This window comes from Gouania willdenowi, chromosome 18, assembly GCF_900634775.1.
Source record: "Gouania willdenowi chromosome 18, fGouWil2.1, whole genome shotgun sequence".
Taxonomy (NCBI): domain Eukaryota; kingdom Metazoa; phylum Chordata; class Actinopteri; order Blenniiformes; family Gobiesocidae; genus Gouania; species Gouania willdenowi.
The window spans coordinates 5638476-5655505 of record NC_041061.1 but is presented as its reverse complement, the minus strand read 5'-3'; the positions used below and the strand labels follow the sequence as shown (position 1 = coordinate 5655505).

The following is a 17030-nucleotide window of genomic DNA, read 5'->3' as shown; positions in this document are numbered from 1 at the left end:
GTATTTCTGTTGTCCTTTTGTGCAATTTTACATTACTTTTTATTTTAAATTAATTTTGTGTAGTTTTTGCTGTTTTGTGTGTTTTTGGAGTCATTTTGCCCATTTCTGGTCTTGCGGGTACTTTTGTAGATTTTTTTTGCTGCCTCACTGCGAGTGTCGACTCTTTATTTGCAGGGGAAACCTTAAAAAAAAGCATCAAAATGACAGAGCTGTAAACAACTTCATTATTTATTAAAGACAATTTCGTTGTTGAAAAAACACACAAAGTAAATCCATAAAATATACATTTTAAAGGCGTCACAGGTATTACAAGCTTAGTTTCGGTACAGAATAAGAGACGCGTTAATGAAACAAAGAGAAGTTAACGTTATAAAAACATTAAAGTTACAACAAAAAACAAGAACTAAAAAAAAGTATTTCGATTCAGTTTGGTGCATTTATCATATGTTTCAAGTACAGTTTCTTCAGTAATCTTGTGACATTCGACCGCGTCTTTATCCTCCTACACCGACGTCTCTGACTGAAGCTTCATGACGAACTTGTGGCTCTTGGGGTCGACAAACTCCTCGCTGAGGCGCAGGAGGGGCAGAGACGTTACCGTGACGACCAGCGAGAAGTCGGGGCGTTTCAGGGAGAACACCTGACCGCGGCGGAGCGGCGCCGTGACCGCCTCCTCGCTCAGCAGCGTCCACTGGCGCCCACTGCCACTGTCCACGTACTGCAGGGTGGGGCCGAGCACCAGGTAACGCTCCAGGAAGGCCTGCGCAGCACAGTTTCACACCATTTATCATCATTTTACTTTGAAAATCTTTAAGCTTTATTAACAAAAAATGACGATTGGTTCAAATAATCAACAAAGACATTTAAACATAAGGGGCGTTTTCAGTAAATAGTAAGGGTGTAAGAAAAAATCTATTTGGCAATATATCGTGATATTTTACCACGCAATATCGCAATAAACATACCACTTGTTTTTGGAATTAGTACTTGAATTACAGTTAGTCACCATTTACTTGTTCTCACAAGTTTAAAAAAAAAATTTAATAAATTGAATTTTTATAACATCTTGTACTTGTAAATGTGACATATATCGCAATGTATATCGTATTGTTTTCTATCGATATATAAGAGAGTAACCAAGTTGTTGATTAAAAAAGTAACTAAGAAAGAACTAGTAAAAAAACTAGTAACCAATAGAGATGTCCCAATACAACTTTTTCACTTCCGATGTGATACCAATATTGCAGCCTTGCGTATCGGCCAGTACCGATATTGATTCGATACGATATCAGCTGGAATCATACATACTTTCATTACTTATTTTGTAGTGTGAAATATTAAAAAAAAGGCTTGATCAAGTGATGTCACTCAAACAGAGAACAATAGTCAGCAATAGTAGGTTACTTTGTTGGAGTGTGAACCAGAGTCACCTATGGATAGAAGTGTTGGAGCAGAACATTTTATTGGAGAGCATATATCAGTGATTTTAGATGCAGTAGATAAAATCCAATATTCATTTTCTGGCTGATATCGGACCAATATTCAATATCAATATCAGATTGGAACACCTCTAGTAACCAAGTCAGTGACTAATAATGTGTGTGTATGAGAATGAGTGTAATAATGTGTATGAGAATGAGAGCGTAATAATGTGTATGAGAACGAGAGCGTAATAATGTGTATGAGAATGAGAGCGTAATAATGTGTATGAGAATGAGAGCGTAATAATGTGTATGAGAATGAGAGCGTAATAATGTGTATGAGAATGAGAGCGTAATAGTGTATGAGAATGAGAGCATAATAATTTGTATGAGAATGAGAGCGTAATAATGTGTATGAGAACGAGAGCGTAATAGTGTAAGAGAACGAGAGCGTAATAAAGTGTATGAGAATGAGAGCGTAATAATGAGAATGAGAGCGTAATAATGTGTATGAGACTGAGAGCGTAATAATGTGTATGAGAATGAGAGCGTAATAATGTGTATGAGAATGAGAGCGTAATAAAGTGTTTGAGAATGAGAGCGTAATAAAGTGTATGAGAATGAGAGCGTAATAATGTGTATGAGAATGAGAGCGTAATAATGTGTATGAGAATGAGAGCGTAATAAAGTGTTTGAGAATGAGAGCGTAATAAAATGTATGAGAATGAGAGCGTAATAATGTGTATGAGAATGAGAGTATAATAATGAGAATGAGAATGAGAGAGTAATAATGTGTATGGGAATGAGAGTATAATAATGAGAATGAGAATGAAAGCGTAATAAAGTGTATGAGAATGAGAGCGTAATAATGTGTATGAGAATGAGAGATTAATAATGAGTATGAAAATGAGAGAGTAACAATGCCAACCTTGGGAGTCATGTTGTGTGTGACACAGAACTGCAGGTGGTTGATGATGCTCTCCATGGTGTGGTACGACTGCTGCCTGGTGGCCCGTAGATACTTCTGCATGGCCCGCGCCATCGGGGCGAAAATGGCCTGAGCCGCCTCCCGAGGCTCCATTACCTCTCGGGGGTGTTTGGGGGACGACGTGGGCGTGTCTGCTGCGTCCTGGTGGCGTTTAATGTGGGTGAAAGCTTCCTCTACTGCCACCACCAGTCTGGGAGGTCAGAGCACAGCAACGATTGGGTTTTAAACTAAAACAATGCATAAAGTGTGGACATTTTTATTGTGTGTGTGTGTGTGGGCGCGCTGAATGAACATCATGATCTGACACGCACAGGGAAACACGATGAAACAGAAACGAAAAAGAATTATGTAAACTCCCCCGTAGAATTGGGTAAACTCTGAAACAAATATGAGGACATTGTTATACAGAAAATCTAAATCAGAATTGGACCATTTTGTTATCACAGAAGGGCCACAAAGATGTAATTGTACAGGGAACAGGGAAGAGGGAGTCAGGGTAGCAAATGGAAAGGGTGGGGTAGAGTTAACTGTTTCAAAGTGAGAGTGAGATGTGATGTTGTAGTTGTGCATATTGTGCTTATTGTATTGTGTAATCAGTTCAGCTATTCTGGTGACACAGCACCCAGCTGAAGAAAAATGGTGGTGGCCGTGGACAGAGGGGAGGAGTGAGTGGTAATACCTAAAGCAGGTGTTTAGGATCAACGTGTCTAAGGTTAAGCCCAGTATGAGTATTATCCCACGGCCCAAGGCAGTGTCTTTGTGCAAGAACCGCTTCTGCGAACCCAAGCGCCGCCCCGAGCCCAAAGATGCAGCCAGGCCGGCATAAACAAAGCAGCCCCCCCTGACGCCCCAGAGATCCCAGGCCGAGAGGCAGCCCCCGCCCCCCACACACACCCAAGAAAGCCCCAAGGAGCCGAGGACCAAGTGCACCTTGCCACCGGCCACAACCCCCAACCCCAAGGCCCCCTGCCAATGCCCACGACCCAGCACCCAACCCCCCAAAGGGAGGGCCCAGAGAGCCCCCGCCCCAAAGGTTCCAGCGGAGGACCTAAGGCCCAAGCCCAGGAGACGGCTAGGACAGCGCCAGACAAGCAGCTAGTGGGCACCCGTCGGCGGGCCCAGAGCCAAGAGGGACCAGACCCCAGGCCAGAAGGACCCGGAATAGAAGCAGCACCGGGAGCAGCTTGCCCAAAGATAATGGCCGCATCCCCAGCCGCCTGGGGCACCAAGGGGACGCTGCAAGTGATTTTGTGTATTTTAGCTGTCGTTTTCTGCTTTCTTGTTCTTGTTTTGTGTGTTTTGAATCATTCTGTGTATTTCTATTTTATGTTTTTGAAGACATTTTTGTGTCTTTTGTCGTCATTTTGTGCTGTTGCTTTGGTGAAAAAAACTAAAAAACAATGGTTTTGTTCTTTCTAACCCAAGAACAAGAAGAGACGCAGCATTTCCTGCAGTCGTTGGACTTTGAGCCGCTCTTACCTGGCCTTGCGTTTGCGTACGCGTCGCTCCACCTCGGCCTCCTCATAGTAGAACTCATTGTGGGAATTGTCTCGTCTTCTTGCAGCGGCTGCGATCATGGCTCTGGACTGACCGCTGGAGTTGTTGGTGCCGTTCTCTGTGGGAGGTTAAACACAATCAGAGATGGATGATTGACTACGATGGTAGCGTGGAGTAGAAGAAGAGTACTGCCTGCAACACTAAACACATTACACATATGTATAATAATGTACACATCTAGATCAGGCATCGGCAACCTGCGGCTCAAGGGCCATTTGTGGCCCCCGGTCAAAAGCACAAAATTATTCCTAAAATAAACAAAAAAACTACAAAAATACACACAAATGAGAGTAAAATACACAAAGTGACTAAGGAAACACACAAGATGACAAAAATACACAAAAAAGCCAGAAAATGGTCCAAAAATTATTTCAAAAACACACATTGACTAAAAGAGTGACTCCAAAAACACACAAAATGGCAACAAAAAGGATACACTTAATCAAAGACAGACTAAACCCTTTGTTCTTTTTTGTGGTAATGCTCAGATTGACCACATTTACATGAGATCTTTAATTTCCCTTTAATTCAGAATAAAGATGGAATCCTCATTAAAATCACCTTGTAAACACCAAACTCTGAATGAAAATAGCCAATTGGGAATGAAATGGCTGGTTTATTCTGATTTTAATTTCAAATAGAATAATTCCTATGAGTTTGATTCAGCTTAAAATTAATTTCGGTTGTTCTGCGCATGCTCCTCCTGTAATGATGTAATACAAGATGGCCGCCTTAATAAACCTATTTGCAATTACTATTTCCATGTTAACATGAAGCAGAATACTTTAATTCCATATAATATAATTAATTCTGAATTAACAAACGTCATGTAACCGTGTCCATTGGTCGTTATTCTAAATGCTGACATGAATGTTAATGTATCCCTGATCTGTTATGAGTAGATATGAATGTATTCCTGTTGATGAAATGGTTTACCTTCTCCCAGGCTGTAGACTTTGAACGCAGATAGTTTCTTGGTGAGGATGGACTTGGGCAGGTTCAGCAAAGCCGGGTTATGAACTGGGAAGTCAGTGTAGTATTGGTCCAGTACCCAAACTGCTGCTCGCTGGATGCTAAAGAGCGTCAGAAAAAAACAGAGGGATTGAACAGGTGTGATGTATTTAAAACTTTGATAGATCCACCAGCAGGAACTCAGGAGGAAGCGACTCTAAGTAGAAAACGTCGTGGTCTGTGCGTTAACCTGAGATGTCCCACGTTGTAGAAGCGACTGACTCCATCTGTCGTCCTCACCACCTTCAGACAGAACGCAGGCTGCAGGTGTCGGACCTCCAACAGAACCAGTGCCAGGTACTGGATGAACAGCAGCGCATCCACCAAAGAGGCTGCGTAGCCCACGATCCCCCTGTAGTCCGTCTCCTTGGGCTCCAGCACTCGAACCCCGTAGAACAGCCAATAGGACGCCACGAAAAGGAAGACCAGTGCCAGTAAGAGGCAGCGGAACACAAAGAAACGTGGCAGCGAGGCCCGGGGCGGGCGCAGGAACAGCGCCCACGTGGAGATGAGCAGGATTAGCAGCTTAAAGGCCAGAGAAATGTAGAGGCCTTCGCACGGCGTCCCACACGGTTCCAGTTCGTCTCTCCACAGGAGCTGCGGTAGGGCCAGGAAGGCCAGGGGCGTCACCAACGAGAAGAGTCCCAGGACGGCGCCCAGAGCCGGGCTGACGTAGCGCCGGCACTGCAGCGGAGACGTGTCCTCTAGGTCCTTGGTGATCCGCGTCAGGTCCTCGTTGGAGACGCTGTCCACGGACGTCCCCGTCACCACCGTGGTGGTCTCGCCCCAGTTGTCATCCTGAAATCAGACGGTACCGTTGGAGATCCTGACATCAGTGTTACACGCGTTAACAGAGGGAGAAAGGGTCACCCTGTCGTCTCCACGGGTCGACTCCGTGTCCAGCAGAGGTTCTCCTGGAGCCTGGATCACCACAGACTTGTCTCGACTCTTGGAGCGGTGCCGGTCCCTTCGTTCTCTGGAGAGAAACAATTGTACCACAGTGTCAATTTGACCCCATTCAATGTTTGTCATTCAAACATTTTTTGCTTCATATTTCATGACTTTTCCTAAATTGATGGGTACAATTGATAAAGCATAAAACTATCATGATGATGTTTTTTTCAATGTGCTGAACACATATTGCATGCATTGGTGTTCCTCTGGGGTCAATTTGACCCCAAGCTGTTGTAGCTGTGGGGAAATGTATGTATTCAACAAATAAACAAAGTGCCTGACACAAAAAGTTGGTCAACAATTACCTGAAAATCATCTTTTGGAAGCAAATATCTCTGGGGTCAGATTGACCTCGAGGGTAAAATGTGTTTAGTAATATCTGAGGATAATAGGAGGGTCAAAAAGGTAGGAAATGTTGAGGTTTCAACATGAAACACTTTATTTCTCCCAATTCCTTCAATCGTTTCATTTTGATTACTTTTTATTGAAAATTCACCTTGCATTTTTAAAAATATATCTTATATATTATATTATATACAGTATATAACATACCACTGACCATACACCAGATCTGCAATATTTAAAAACATTTGTGACAATGTTTCTGTGAAAATAAAAATGTAAAGATGGTTAATTCAATTCTAAACCTTTCTCAGCAGTATTTAACTGTACTAAGCACTAACTACTGTTGTATGTATGCATCTTTGGGAGTTTGAATCCTGGAAAGTAAATCAGATTTTAGATGGGGCTCATTGGTGACTAGACCTCCCGAGGGCCCCTCACAACGTCCATACGGGCTACCTGGTCCTTGTGGGCAGCAAGTTGGTGACCCCTGATTTATATAGTTATCTTTAAGATGTAAATCCTTCTTTTAATCAGAAATAAAATGGGTTGAAAGTGACCAAAAATGGTGGAAAAGGTGGTGAAACGGGATTTATTGGTTAAACTTTGGTTAAAAGTTGCAAACTTTTCTGATGGCACAAGTATTTTATTCCTTCTATAATCAGACAGAGTCTAATGGACTGATAACTCTGTAATATTTAATTTTTATTTTCCCCCTGTGGATGCTCAACTACATGGTGGTTAAAAACTGATGTGAAAATGAGCATCTCTGACAATGTACTGACGTTTATTATTGTCTTTCTTTGCTGTTTTAAAAGTATGTAGGGCCTGATCTAAATCTAAAAACATTAGAGTAGCCAAAAAACGGGCAGAAAAAGGGTTGAAAGCGTCAATATTGGCTTAAAAGAGGGGGATGGGGTCATGTAATTTAAAAAGTAGGAACAATTAGTCTAAACAGGCAAATAATAGGCATGTGGTTAAAAAATAATCATGAAATATGGTGAAATGAGGTGAAAAGTGACAACAATGGGTCAACATATGCCACATTAGGTGGAAAAGTGTTGTAAAGGGTTTATATAAGTGCCAAAAATGGCTTGAAATTAGAAAAAAAATGTGCAGAAAAGGCATTGAAATTTGATGGAGAAGTGGTAGAAATGGGAGTAATGTAGCAAAAATGCAAAAATATGGCAATAAAGAGTGATGAAAATAGGATCAAATATGGGAAGTTTGGTGTAGTTCCAGAAAAAGGTAAAATGTAATAAAAAATGGGCTGAGCTGCCGATGTGACAGCGCACATATTTTTATATCTTGTCACCATAGTGCAACTCGTAACACAAACATGATCAAAAAGTTATGTTTCTGGGGTCGCCAGAAAATAGGGATATCAAAGTGGGGTCACGACCCAAAACAGGTTGAGAACCACTTGAGAGAATTAAACTAAACATAAAATAAAAAGTTTATGTTTCATTCAATAAGGAGTGGAAATAGGAAAAGAATGGTTTTCCTCTACCTGTGTTTGCGAGAGCTTCGTGAGTGGGACGACTTGTAGGAGTAGCCCGAGTACGTCGACTCGTTGTCCATGTCCGAGGCCGGCGGTGGGCGGAGCTTTCGGGCCACTCCCGTCCCCGGGCCGCCGCCTTTCTCCCAGATCACACCCAAGTGACCTTTGCAGTTGCTGATGGACTTGGAGGAGAGGGTCAGAGGGAGGCGCAGCAAGTCCACTTTACTTCTGAGGGAATCTATCTTGGAAACCTGCGATGAGACGGGTTATTATTAGTCATGTGAGACTCGAGCTGAACCATCTCAACCCACGCTATGGCAACAAGAATAGAGAATAGAGAGGGCATTGTTAGACTGCTGGCACTCAGAGGTGTGGATGGAGTCGGCCTCGTTCTTCCGTTTTCAGGGAGGTTTTATGAGTGAGGGGATTTGCCCCCCGAGGGCTTTCTCAGCCAATAAAGAGCACCGTCTGATCTGAACCGTAGCAGGTTTACACCAGTGTGAGCGACACGCAGGTTAAAACTAGAAATGAACTGACTTGGTGTGAAAAAAGTTAAGGAATACTCTTTTATTTTCTGAATAAACCATGCTTTAAAAAAACAGTAATGGTCCTTTATGAGTAAATCAATGCATATTGCACTTTTAAAGTTCTAATAATTCCAGCAAGTTATTTTTGAATAATAATATATTATTCAATTTGTAACAATAATCGAATCTCACCTGGACCATCACTGTGGGATGTTGATCATTCTCTTATATTAACAATAACTGCTCCTGCTTCACATTTAATGTACAGTATGTACGTATACATATGTGACAACAATAAAGGTGATCTATCACCACCCCTATGGTTACGATTGTATTTCATAAAATGAGCTTCATCGGGCAAGGTTTGCATGAATATTATAATGGGAATAAATATAGAAATACTTTGAAATCTTAATAATATATCACGAAAATAGGGCAGAACATTTTTTTGATTCGATTTTTTCAAAACAGCAGTCATGGCCAGACAGTTGCACCACATGAAATTTTGACACTGAATAACAGAAGTAATTTAGTAAGTAACATTTAAGAAGAAAAAATCTATGTGAGCGCATATATACTACCATAAGTGACCTCATATTTGGTAGCTTTTTATGAATTTAAAACTCTTAACTAAAAGAATGCAGTTGGACACGATATTTAGGCGTCACGTCATCAACCCAATAACGTGATCAAGAAGCAATTCTGCAAAAAAAAAAAAAAAAAATGATTTAGGGTCGCCAGAAATTCTTGATATCAAACGAGGTTCATGATCCAAAAAATGTTGGAAACCACTGATCTGGAGTAAAGCTAAAGGGCCACGTTGGGGACAATGTTTGCTGGCGAAGTAGCTCAAGTGCGGAAATCGCATTTCGTTATTGGACAGATGAGCAAATTATCCCAAAATGTTAACGAGGACTTTCCGACTGCATTCTCTAATCAAACCCAAAGAAGGAAAGCGGCTCAACGACTGCCAACAGAAATGGTCTCAACTGGTAATGTGGAATGTGGAGGAGTCGTCCTTGTTCATTAAAGCAGTAATCATTTCGTCGTTTTCTGTAGACGACGTTTTTTCACATCATGAAAATGAGACGATGAATATATATATATTTTTTAAAGTTTTTTTAAATGTATTGATACTTGTGTTAACTAAAAAAAACTAAACCATAATGCTCACATGGGACGAAAATCACGTTTGTCAATATAATACATTACACAGACAGAAGTCACTTTATGGCTATTTGACTCATATATATCATTAAAAACAAAACTGCTCTAGTTTTGTAACTTCTTATAATATTAAAGAAACCCCTTCACAAAAAAAGGTCAAAGCGGCCCATCTATTTTGTCTCTTTATATAAAGATTTGATTAATTCGATGTGAAACGCTGCAGATTAGCCAGTGGTTTGGTTTCGAGTGAATGACACATTCCCAACAGTTCCCCAAGGTCTCCGAGGGCAACAGAGCTCAGCGACCACAATGGGGATGAATGGGCGTCTCGGGGTGAGAAAAAGGCAGGGAGGGGTATGAGCTGCCATGGCAACCAGACCATCAAATCTCCACGCTGTCTACAAACCCCTCAACTACAAAACGCAGATGACAAAAACTCACTATCAATCACAGTATTTCTGTTCCTCTCTGCTGTTTTCTCAGGGACGCGCTGGAATAAAATACCCGAGTCATGATCTAATCAGGAAGTTCCTCGCGCTCCCTGTTTACCGTGACCCATCAGACACGCTGACTCTGCATGTGATTCCCATTAAAATCTCTACAAGGCTAAAACCAATTGAGTCGCAGAAAGAATTCCCTGAAACAGAAGAAATCCTGAAGAAAATCACACGGCCTTGAGACGTCTCCCACACACCTGGAACTAACGATGACGTCATCACGATGGGGGTGTGTTCAGACTTGCATTTTAACGTACGACTTATACCAAGTTTGGCCACAAAATGAGTATGTAGTGCGTTCACATTAGATAGTATGAAAAGATTTGAGTATGTGAGAAATACCAGGATGTATACTATATATGGGGACATTTTTTAAGTATGCACGGTGGGTAGACTAGTCATACTCAAGCGTCCCATGATGCATTGTGAGCGGAATGTAAAATGGTCCTGGGACTGACTTCAACCTAAAAATCAAACATCCCCTTTTCAAAACAAAAGCATCTCTTCTTGTCTTCCATTAGTGTTTAACTCTTTTGCAAATAGGGCTCTTATTTTGAAGTTTTGTCAATAGCACAATGGAGGGTCTCTGAAAATATCAGAAAGGAAATGTGTTCCCGCAAGTTTTCTGTTCTTGTCATTGTAGGTTCCAAATGCATTTTGAGAAACATGGAAGTATACTTCAGTGGGAACGCTCGTCATCCTAATCATACTTATAATATATAGTAGACAGTGTATACTCAAATTTGGCTGTATATACTCATTGAGTTTGTCGTGCATAGTTCGGAGTATGCCATATCGAACACAGCCAAATTTGAGTATACACTGTCTACTATATACTATAACTATCATTAGGATGACGAGCGTTCCCACTGAAGTATACTTCCAAGTTTCCCAAGATGCATTTGGATCCTACAACGACAAAAACCTTGTTCACACAGATTCTAAATATCTCTGTTGATTCTCCACCTTTGAAAGTTCTGAAAACATTTGAAGTGAGAAAGTGACCAAGTAGAATATCAACATGTGCTCATTTCATCCGTAAAACCCACGTACACACATCTCATGCTGACATTTTGCAGACCCTCCATTGTGCTACTGATAAAATTTCCTGTGAACTTCAAAACAAGAGCCCTATTTACAAAAGCGTTAAAAAAAAACAACTAATGGAAGGCAAGAAGAGATGCTTTTATTTTGAAAAGGGGATGTTTGTTTTTTAGCTTGAAGCTGGTCCCAGGTCGATTTTACATTCCGTTTGAAATGCATCATGGGGAGGTTGAGTATGTCTAGTGTACCCACTGTGCATACTTAAAAAATGTCCAGAAACAATATACCTCTGGGTATTTCTTACGTACTCAATCCTTTCATACTATCTAATGTCAACGCACTACATACTCATTTATTCATTTATACGTCAGACTTAGTATGAGTGGTACGTTAGTATGATATTTACAACGCAGCCCTGGACACCCCCATCGTAGGGAAGGCCGATTTTCCGTGAAGACTGAAAAAGGACAAACAATGTAGGATTTACATTTTTGAAACATAAAAAGCAACAGGAACCGTATCACGCATTTACGCGCAACTAAATGTCTCCCAAAAGGCCAAATATGTCAAATTCCACTCATAAACTTGCCCTATGTAATAATTAGACAGCTGCGCAGGATTTTGTTCGAAACGTGAAGCGGGTAATAAAAGAAAACAGCTACGTGCCGTATATGACAGACTAAACGTTCACGTATCCCTAAAAGGTTTTATACTTTTTAGTGACAGAAAAAAGGAAAGAACAATGAGTGTGTATTTTGTTGTCATTCTTTGTGTTTTTCTCTCATTTTGTTTATAGTATTTTTGTTGTTTAGTGTTTTTGGAGCTATTTTTTGTATAATCTTTTGTTTTGTAAATATTTACTTTTTTTAATGTATTTTTTTTTTCATCATCTTGTGTTTTTGGAGTCATTTAGTGTGTTTTTTTAGTCATGTAGTGTGTTTTCGGAGTCATTTTGTGTATATTTCTGTAATTTTGTATGTTTTATGAAGTCAATTTGTGCATTTGTTTTCTTTGGGGGCCGAGGGCCGCATGTGGTCCCCGGGATGCTAGTTGCCCATGTCTGATCTACACTTTTCTTTATGTTGTAATTTAATTAAAAGATATTTTTTGTTGTTTTGTATATTTTTTACTTTTTTATGTATTTATTATTAATACTGTGGTGTATTTTTTAAATCTTTTTGTGTATATTTCTGTAATTGTGTATGTTTTATGAAGTCAATTTGTGCATTGTTTTCTTTAGGGGCCACAGTTGCCCACTTGACAAATGCTGACCCCCAGGGTTAAATGTTTTGGTCCATCTACTTTATATTAAACCAACAGTGCACTGTTTATTTGCACATCTTTCTACCTAAAAAAATGCATAAATATCATTATATATATGCTTTTAAATTCCTGAAAAGAAATAAACAAAAGCAGTCAGTCACTTACAGACCAGTCCGATAACGCTCCGGTTATTAATAGGAATCATGATGACCTCCTTTTCCCACGCAGCAGAAAAAAAAAAAAAAGATCTCCAACATGATCCAGTTTATCAGAGTAGGTTACGTGTGATTATCATTCCACTCCTGGTTTTTATACATACACAAGAAAAAACATCCTGGGCAGAAAAAGTAGGAGAGTAGAAAAAGTCCGAGTGTGGAGATATTTACTGGATGTTTTCAATCTGCAGGATAATGATGTTAAAAGCAAGCATTTGTCATATTTATCCCGCAATCGATGAAAAATGAGCTGGAATCACAGAAATTTGGCTTTTTGAGGCAAACCATCACTGGTGATGGTCTACAGCCACTCTGTCATACCACAAATGGATCTCTCTCTCTCTCTCTCCCCCCTCCAATCAATGACGTCGATCAGACCGACAGGCCTCTGGTTTTACAGCTGATTGATTCTCTGCTTTTCGTGTGAAACTACGTGCAATGAGGAAACGCAGTGAAGCAATGGACACTTACATCCTAGGGCTTGGCAAAAATAAATAAATAATTGATTTGTAAAAATAAATTTTATTTTGAAGTTATTTTTTATTATTTTTAACCAGTTTTTTTGGACTTTTTCGCTTTCCGTCCTTGTGGGTTACAATAACGATGTTTGTTTACATTTGTTTACCCTTTGAGTAGGCTATATATGTTTAATGTTTTATTTGCACTATGCTGAGATGCTAAGGGAAGAGTTTGTTTTTTAATTGTAATGTTATATGTTGTAAAATATGTATTTTCTGTTTTCTTAATCAGAAAATTGAAGCTACTGTGAAGGCGCTGTTGCTCTTTTGCTTAAACCTGGGTGAAAGCTTGAAATTGTTGAATGACAGAGCCTCATTTACTTTTTATTTTGGGATTGTTCTATACATTTAACTCTTGAGGACAATCACAGCAATAAAGTTGTACTTTTGACAATATATCTGATGTCTGCAGTTATTTTTAAGTGCATTGGAAAAAATTATAATTGAAAATCGAATTTAAATTTAAATTTTTCTTTAAATTTTAATTTTAGGCAAAATCACCCAGCCCTTGTATATCCCAATACTAAACAGTACGATATTCTTTTTTTTTTTTTTTACTTGCGAGAACAAGTAAATGGTAACTGTAACTGTAATTCATGTACAAATATCAAAAACAAGTGGTATGTTTATTAAACGGTCAAAAATACATTTTTTAAAAAAGTTTAACTTTTGCTTCTACAACAGTTAGTAAAGTCATAACTATGAGAAAAAAGTCTTAATTATGAGAAATAGTCATAATTATGAGAAACAAAGTCATATGTATGAGTTAGTAAAGTCATAATTATGAGAAACAAAGTCTTAATTATGAGTTAGTAAAGTCATAATTATGACTTTTGTAATTATGAGATTAAAAAAGTTATAATTATGGAAAATCAAGTCATAATTCTGAGTTAGTAAAGTTATAATTATGAGGGAAAAAGTCATACATATTAGTTAGTAAAGTCATAATTATAAGATTGAAAATCATAAGTGTGTTTGTCAAATCATAATTATGAGATACAAATTCATAATTATGACTTTTGTAATTATGAGATTAAAAAGTCAATTATGAGGAATAGTCATAATTATGAGATAGAAAGCCATAATATGATTTTCATAATTAAAGAAAGAAAGTCATAATTATGAGTTAGTTAAGTGATAATTATGACTTTTTAAACTAAAAAAAACAACTTTAATCTTGATTTTCCAAAAATGATTTTCTCCATCATAATTGGTCCTAATCTGCTTCCATAATTTTATACGTGAAAAGGTGAAATTTATAATTACTGATATCGCGATATGTCGCAACGTACATCGTATTGTTCAGTATCGGGATATATCGTATTGTCAAATTCACGGCAATGCATACCCCTACTGCTAACAGGTGCACACGTGTTTATTCCTGGATTAGTATGTGGAGGCTCCCAGGGGCCTCCGAGCCTCAGGGGGGCCCCAAAGTACCTTCAGAGGGGTCCGACCAACAGCCACTATAGTAAATAAAAAACAAACAAAGCAGAGCAAACAGGACCACACGCAGTGAAAAGAAGCGGTGGAGTTTTGGCACAAAAACGCAAAAGTGAAGCCAAAAAAAAGAAAACGAGACTTAAGCTCCAGTTAGTTTGTGAATCACTGGTGTTTGTTATATATATATTTATTTTATTTTTCATTTTTTTAATCCACGTTAAGTTACTTTTAAAAAATAAAGTCCATGTTTGCATATTTTAATGAGAAATATTTGCTTCTCCTTCAGACTTTGTGGGTGAAAAAGTGTTGGAAGTGGAGGTCGGTGGTCTTACCTTCCTGTCCCAGGAGCACAAAGAGAGCAGTAGCCGCTCCTTGGACGCTTTGAAGGGGCTTCACGGGTCACTCTCACCGACCCCCGGTGTGTGTTTACGGTCTACGGTTCACGGAGCATCGAACCCCACAAAAGTCCGCTTCGTGGTTCCGGTTTGGTTTAAACTAAGTGAGAAGTAGAGACAAGAACACACCGAGCTCACAAAGCTGGAGGAGGGTCTGAACTAGAAAGTCCTGCTTAGGACCCCCGGGGTCATCACAGCTTCCGGGACAGAGTTTCACAATAAAACAAACCACGATTACGGTTTTTTTTAAAAAATTATTATTATTACTACTACTACGACTACGAGAAATAGTAGTAGTAGTAGTAGTGATTGGTAGTAATTGTGTTGAGAATGTACATGTATTTATCTTCATTTATTATTATTTTTTTTTACCTGTATGGATGTAAATTTGTGTCTTTATTATTCAAAAATAGTTATTATAATAATTCAATTAAAAGAAAAATAATTTCAATAGAAAAAAACGATTAAATCAAAACAATTCACTTCAATCAAAATAAATATTAAAGAAAAAGGTGTTCAAATGCGCAAAAAAATAAAAAATAAAAAAAATTATGACCCAAATAATTGCATTTGAACACTTTTTTTTTCTTCGATTGAAATATTCTATTTTGATTCAATCGACACAATGTACTACCCAAAAAAAAAAAGACTCCAAATGTTCACATGAGAAATTCAAAATGCTGTTTTTGAGAAATAAAATTCTAATATTTTCCAAACATCTTCTACAATGACGAGTTGACACAATGACAATAAAAACACACAAAATGACTCAAAACACAAGGACAACAAAATGCATGGAATTTACAGGAGAAAAAACAACTAATATATATATATATATGACAACAGAAATTACATAAAATAACCAAAAGTAGCACAAGATCACAAAAACAAAGAAGAAATGTACCGAATGACAACAAAAAAGACACCAAATGACTGAAATAAAAATACAAAATATACAAAAATACATAAGGATGACAATAAATATACAAAATTAACAAAAAGCTAAATAAAAACAGACAGAAATCTATAAAATTACCCAAAAATTGCAAAAGACTACATAAAGTACACAAAAAAAGAACAGAGAATTGTACTAAACGACAACAAATATACATGAAACGACTCAAAACACAGAAAAAAAATAAACAAGGAAAACAAAAACACATGAAACTTACATTATATTTATATTATCCTCATATTCAGAAGTGTCTTCTGTGCTGTCACATGTTTTTTCTCTTTCAGGGTTATTCCAGGTAAACAGCTGATCTGCATTTGTCCAATCAACTGTGAGTATGTTCACCCTGAGTTGAACACTAAAAAGCCCTCATTCATTTATTCATTTATATATATATATATATAGACAGTTTATGTGGAGATACGTCTTAGTATTTAGTGTTTTAAAAGAAACCAAGAAAAACGTCTAACTCATGTGTGTTTATATGCTTACATATATGTAATTATAGATACATTTTGTATAGTCTAACTCAGGGGTCTCAGCCTGGGACCTACATTTTGCCACGGTCATTTAATCGTGACAGTTTTTTTGTTTTGTTTTTTTTAAATGTATTTATTATAAAAAATAAAAAAAATATTATTAAAATTAAGATTTAGTTTGTCAAAAATAGCTGTTGAAAACACGTAATATATAATCTTTTTTTTAAACATAAATCTATATATTTTCCTGTGCAACATGCATTTCACAGCATGCCTGTCAAAAGAAAAGTGTCTTTCAAAATAAAAGACAAGTCCAATGATGTGTTTTACTCAAACATGTAGCAGTACTGAACTGGCTGCCTCAGCTAGCCAATTTATTTATTTATTTTTAAATTAACAGGGACTGAACAGTGAACCACTGAGAACAAAACATGAAAATATATTTACTGGACACAGAAATAACTAGTATGACAATTTGGACTCTTTTTTTTTTTTTAATACAGTTTCAGTTTAATCTCACAAAACGGATGAATTCAGAGACACAAGCTCCTTTGTTCCTTCTAACTGTCTTTTTACCCGCCTTAAAAAAACAAAGGAGAGGAAAATAATTTATACATCTTCTCTTCATCATATCTACAAAAATAAAAGCACGTAGGATGACTAAGGCTTTACAACGACAAAATGAACAAATAAAAACGAGTGGGTCCGATCACTTATAGTACATGAGTGAACACAGGTTTATCTCTTTAAAACAAA

At 38.1% G+C, this 17030-nt stretch overlaps 1 protein-coding gene across 1 annotated transcript; it reads right to left on the bottom strand.

Moving 5' to 3' along the window:
* Nucleotides 1-201: 201 nt before the first annotated feature.
* Nucleotides 202-15030, bottom strand: LOC114480043 (vang-like protein 2). Its single transcript, XM_028473833.1, has 8 exons — nucleotides 14781-15030; nucleotides 7784-8025; nucleotides 5848-5953; nucleotides 5168-5775; nucleotides 4903-5039; nucleotides 3889-4024; nucleotides 2350-2599; nucleotides 202-760 (listed from the first exon to the last, which is right to left on the bottom strand). The coding sequence occupies exons 2-8, from the start codon at nucleotides 7852-7854 to the stop codon at nucleotides 503-505; spliced, it is 1566 nt and encodes a 521-aa protein (XP_028329634.1). The 5' UTR covers nucleotides 7855-8025; nucleotides 14781-15030; the 3' UTR covers nucleotides 202-502.
* Nucleotides 15031-17030: the final 2000 nt, after the last annotated feature.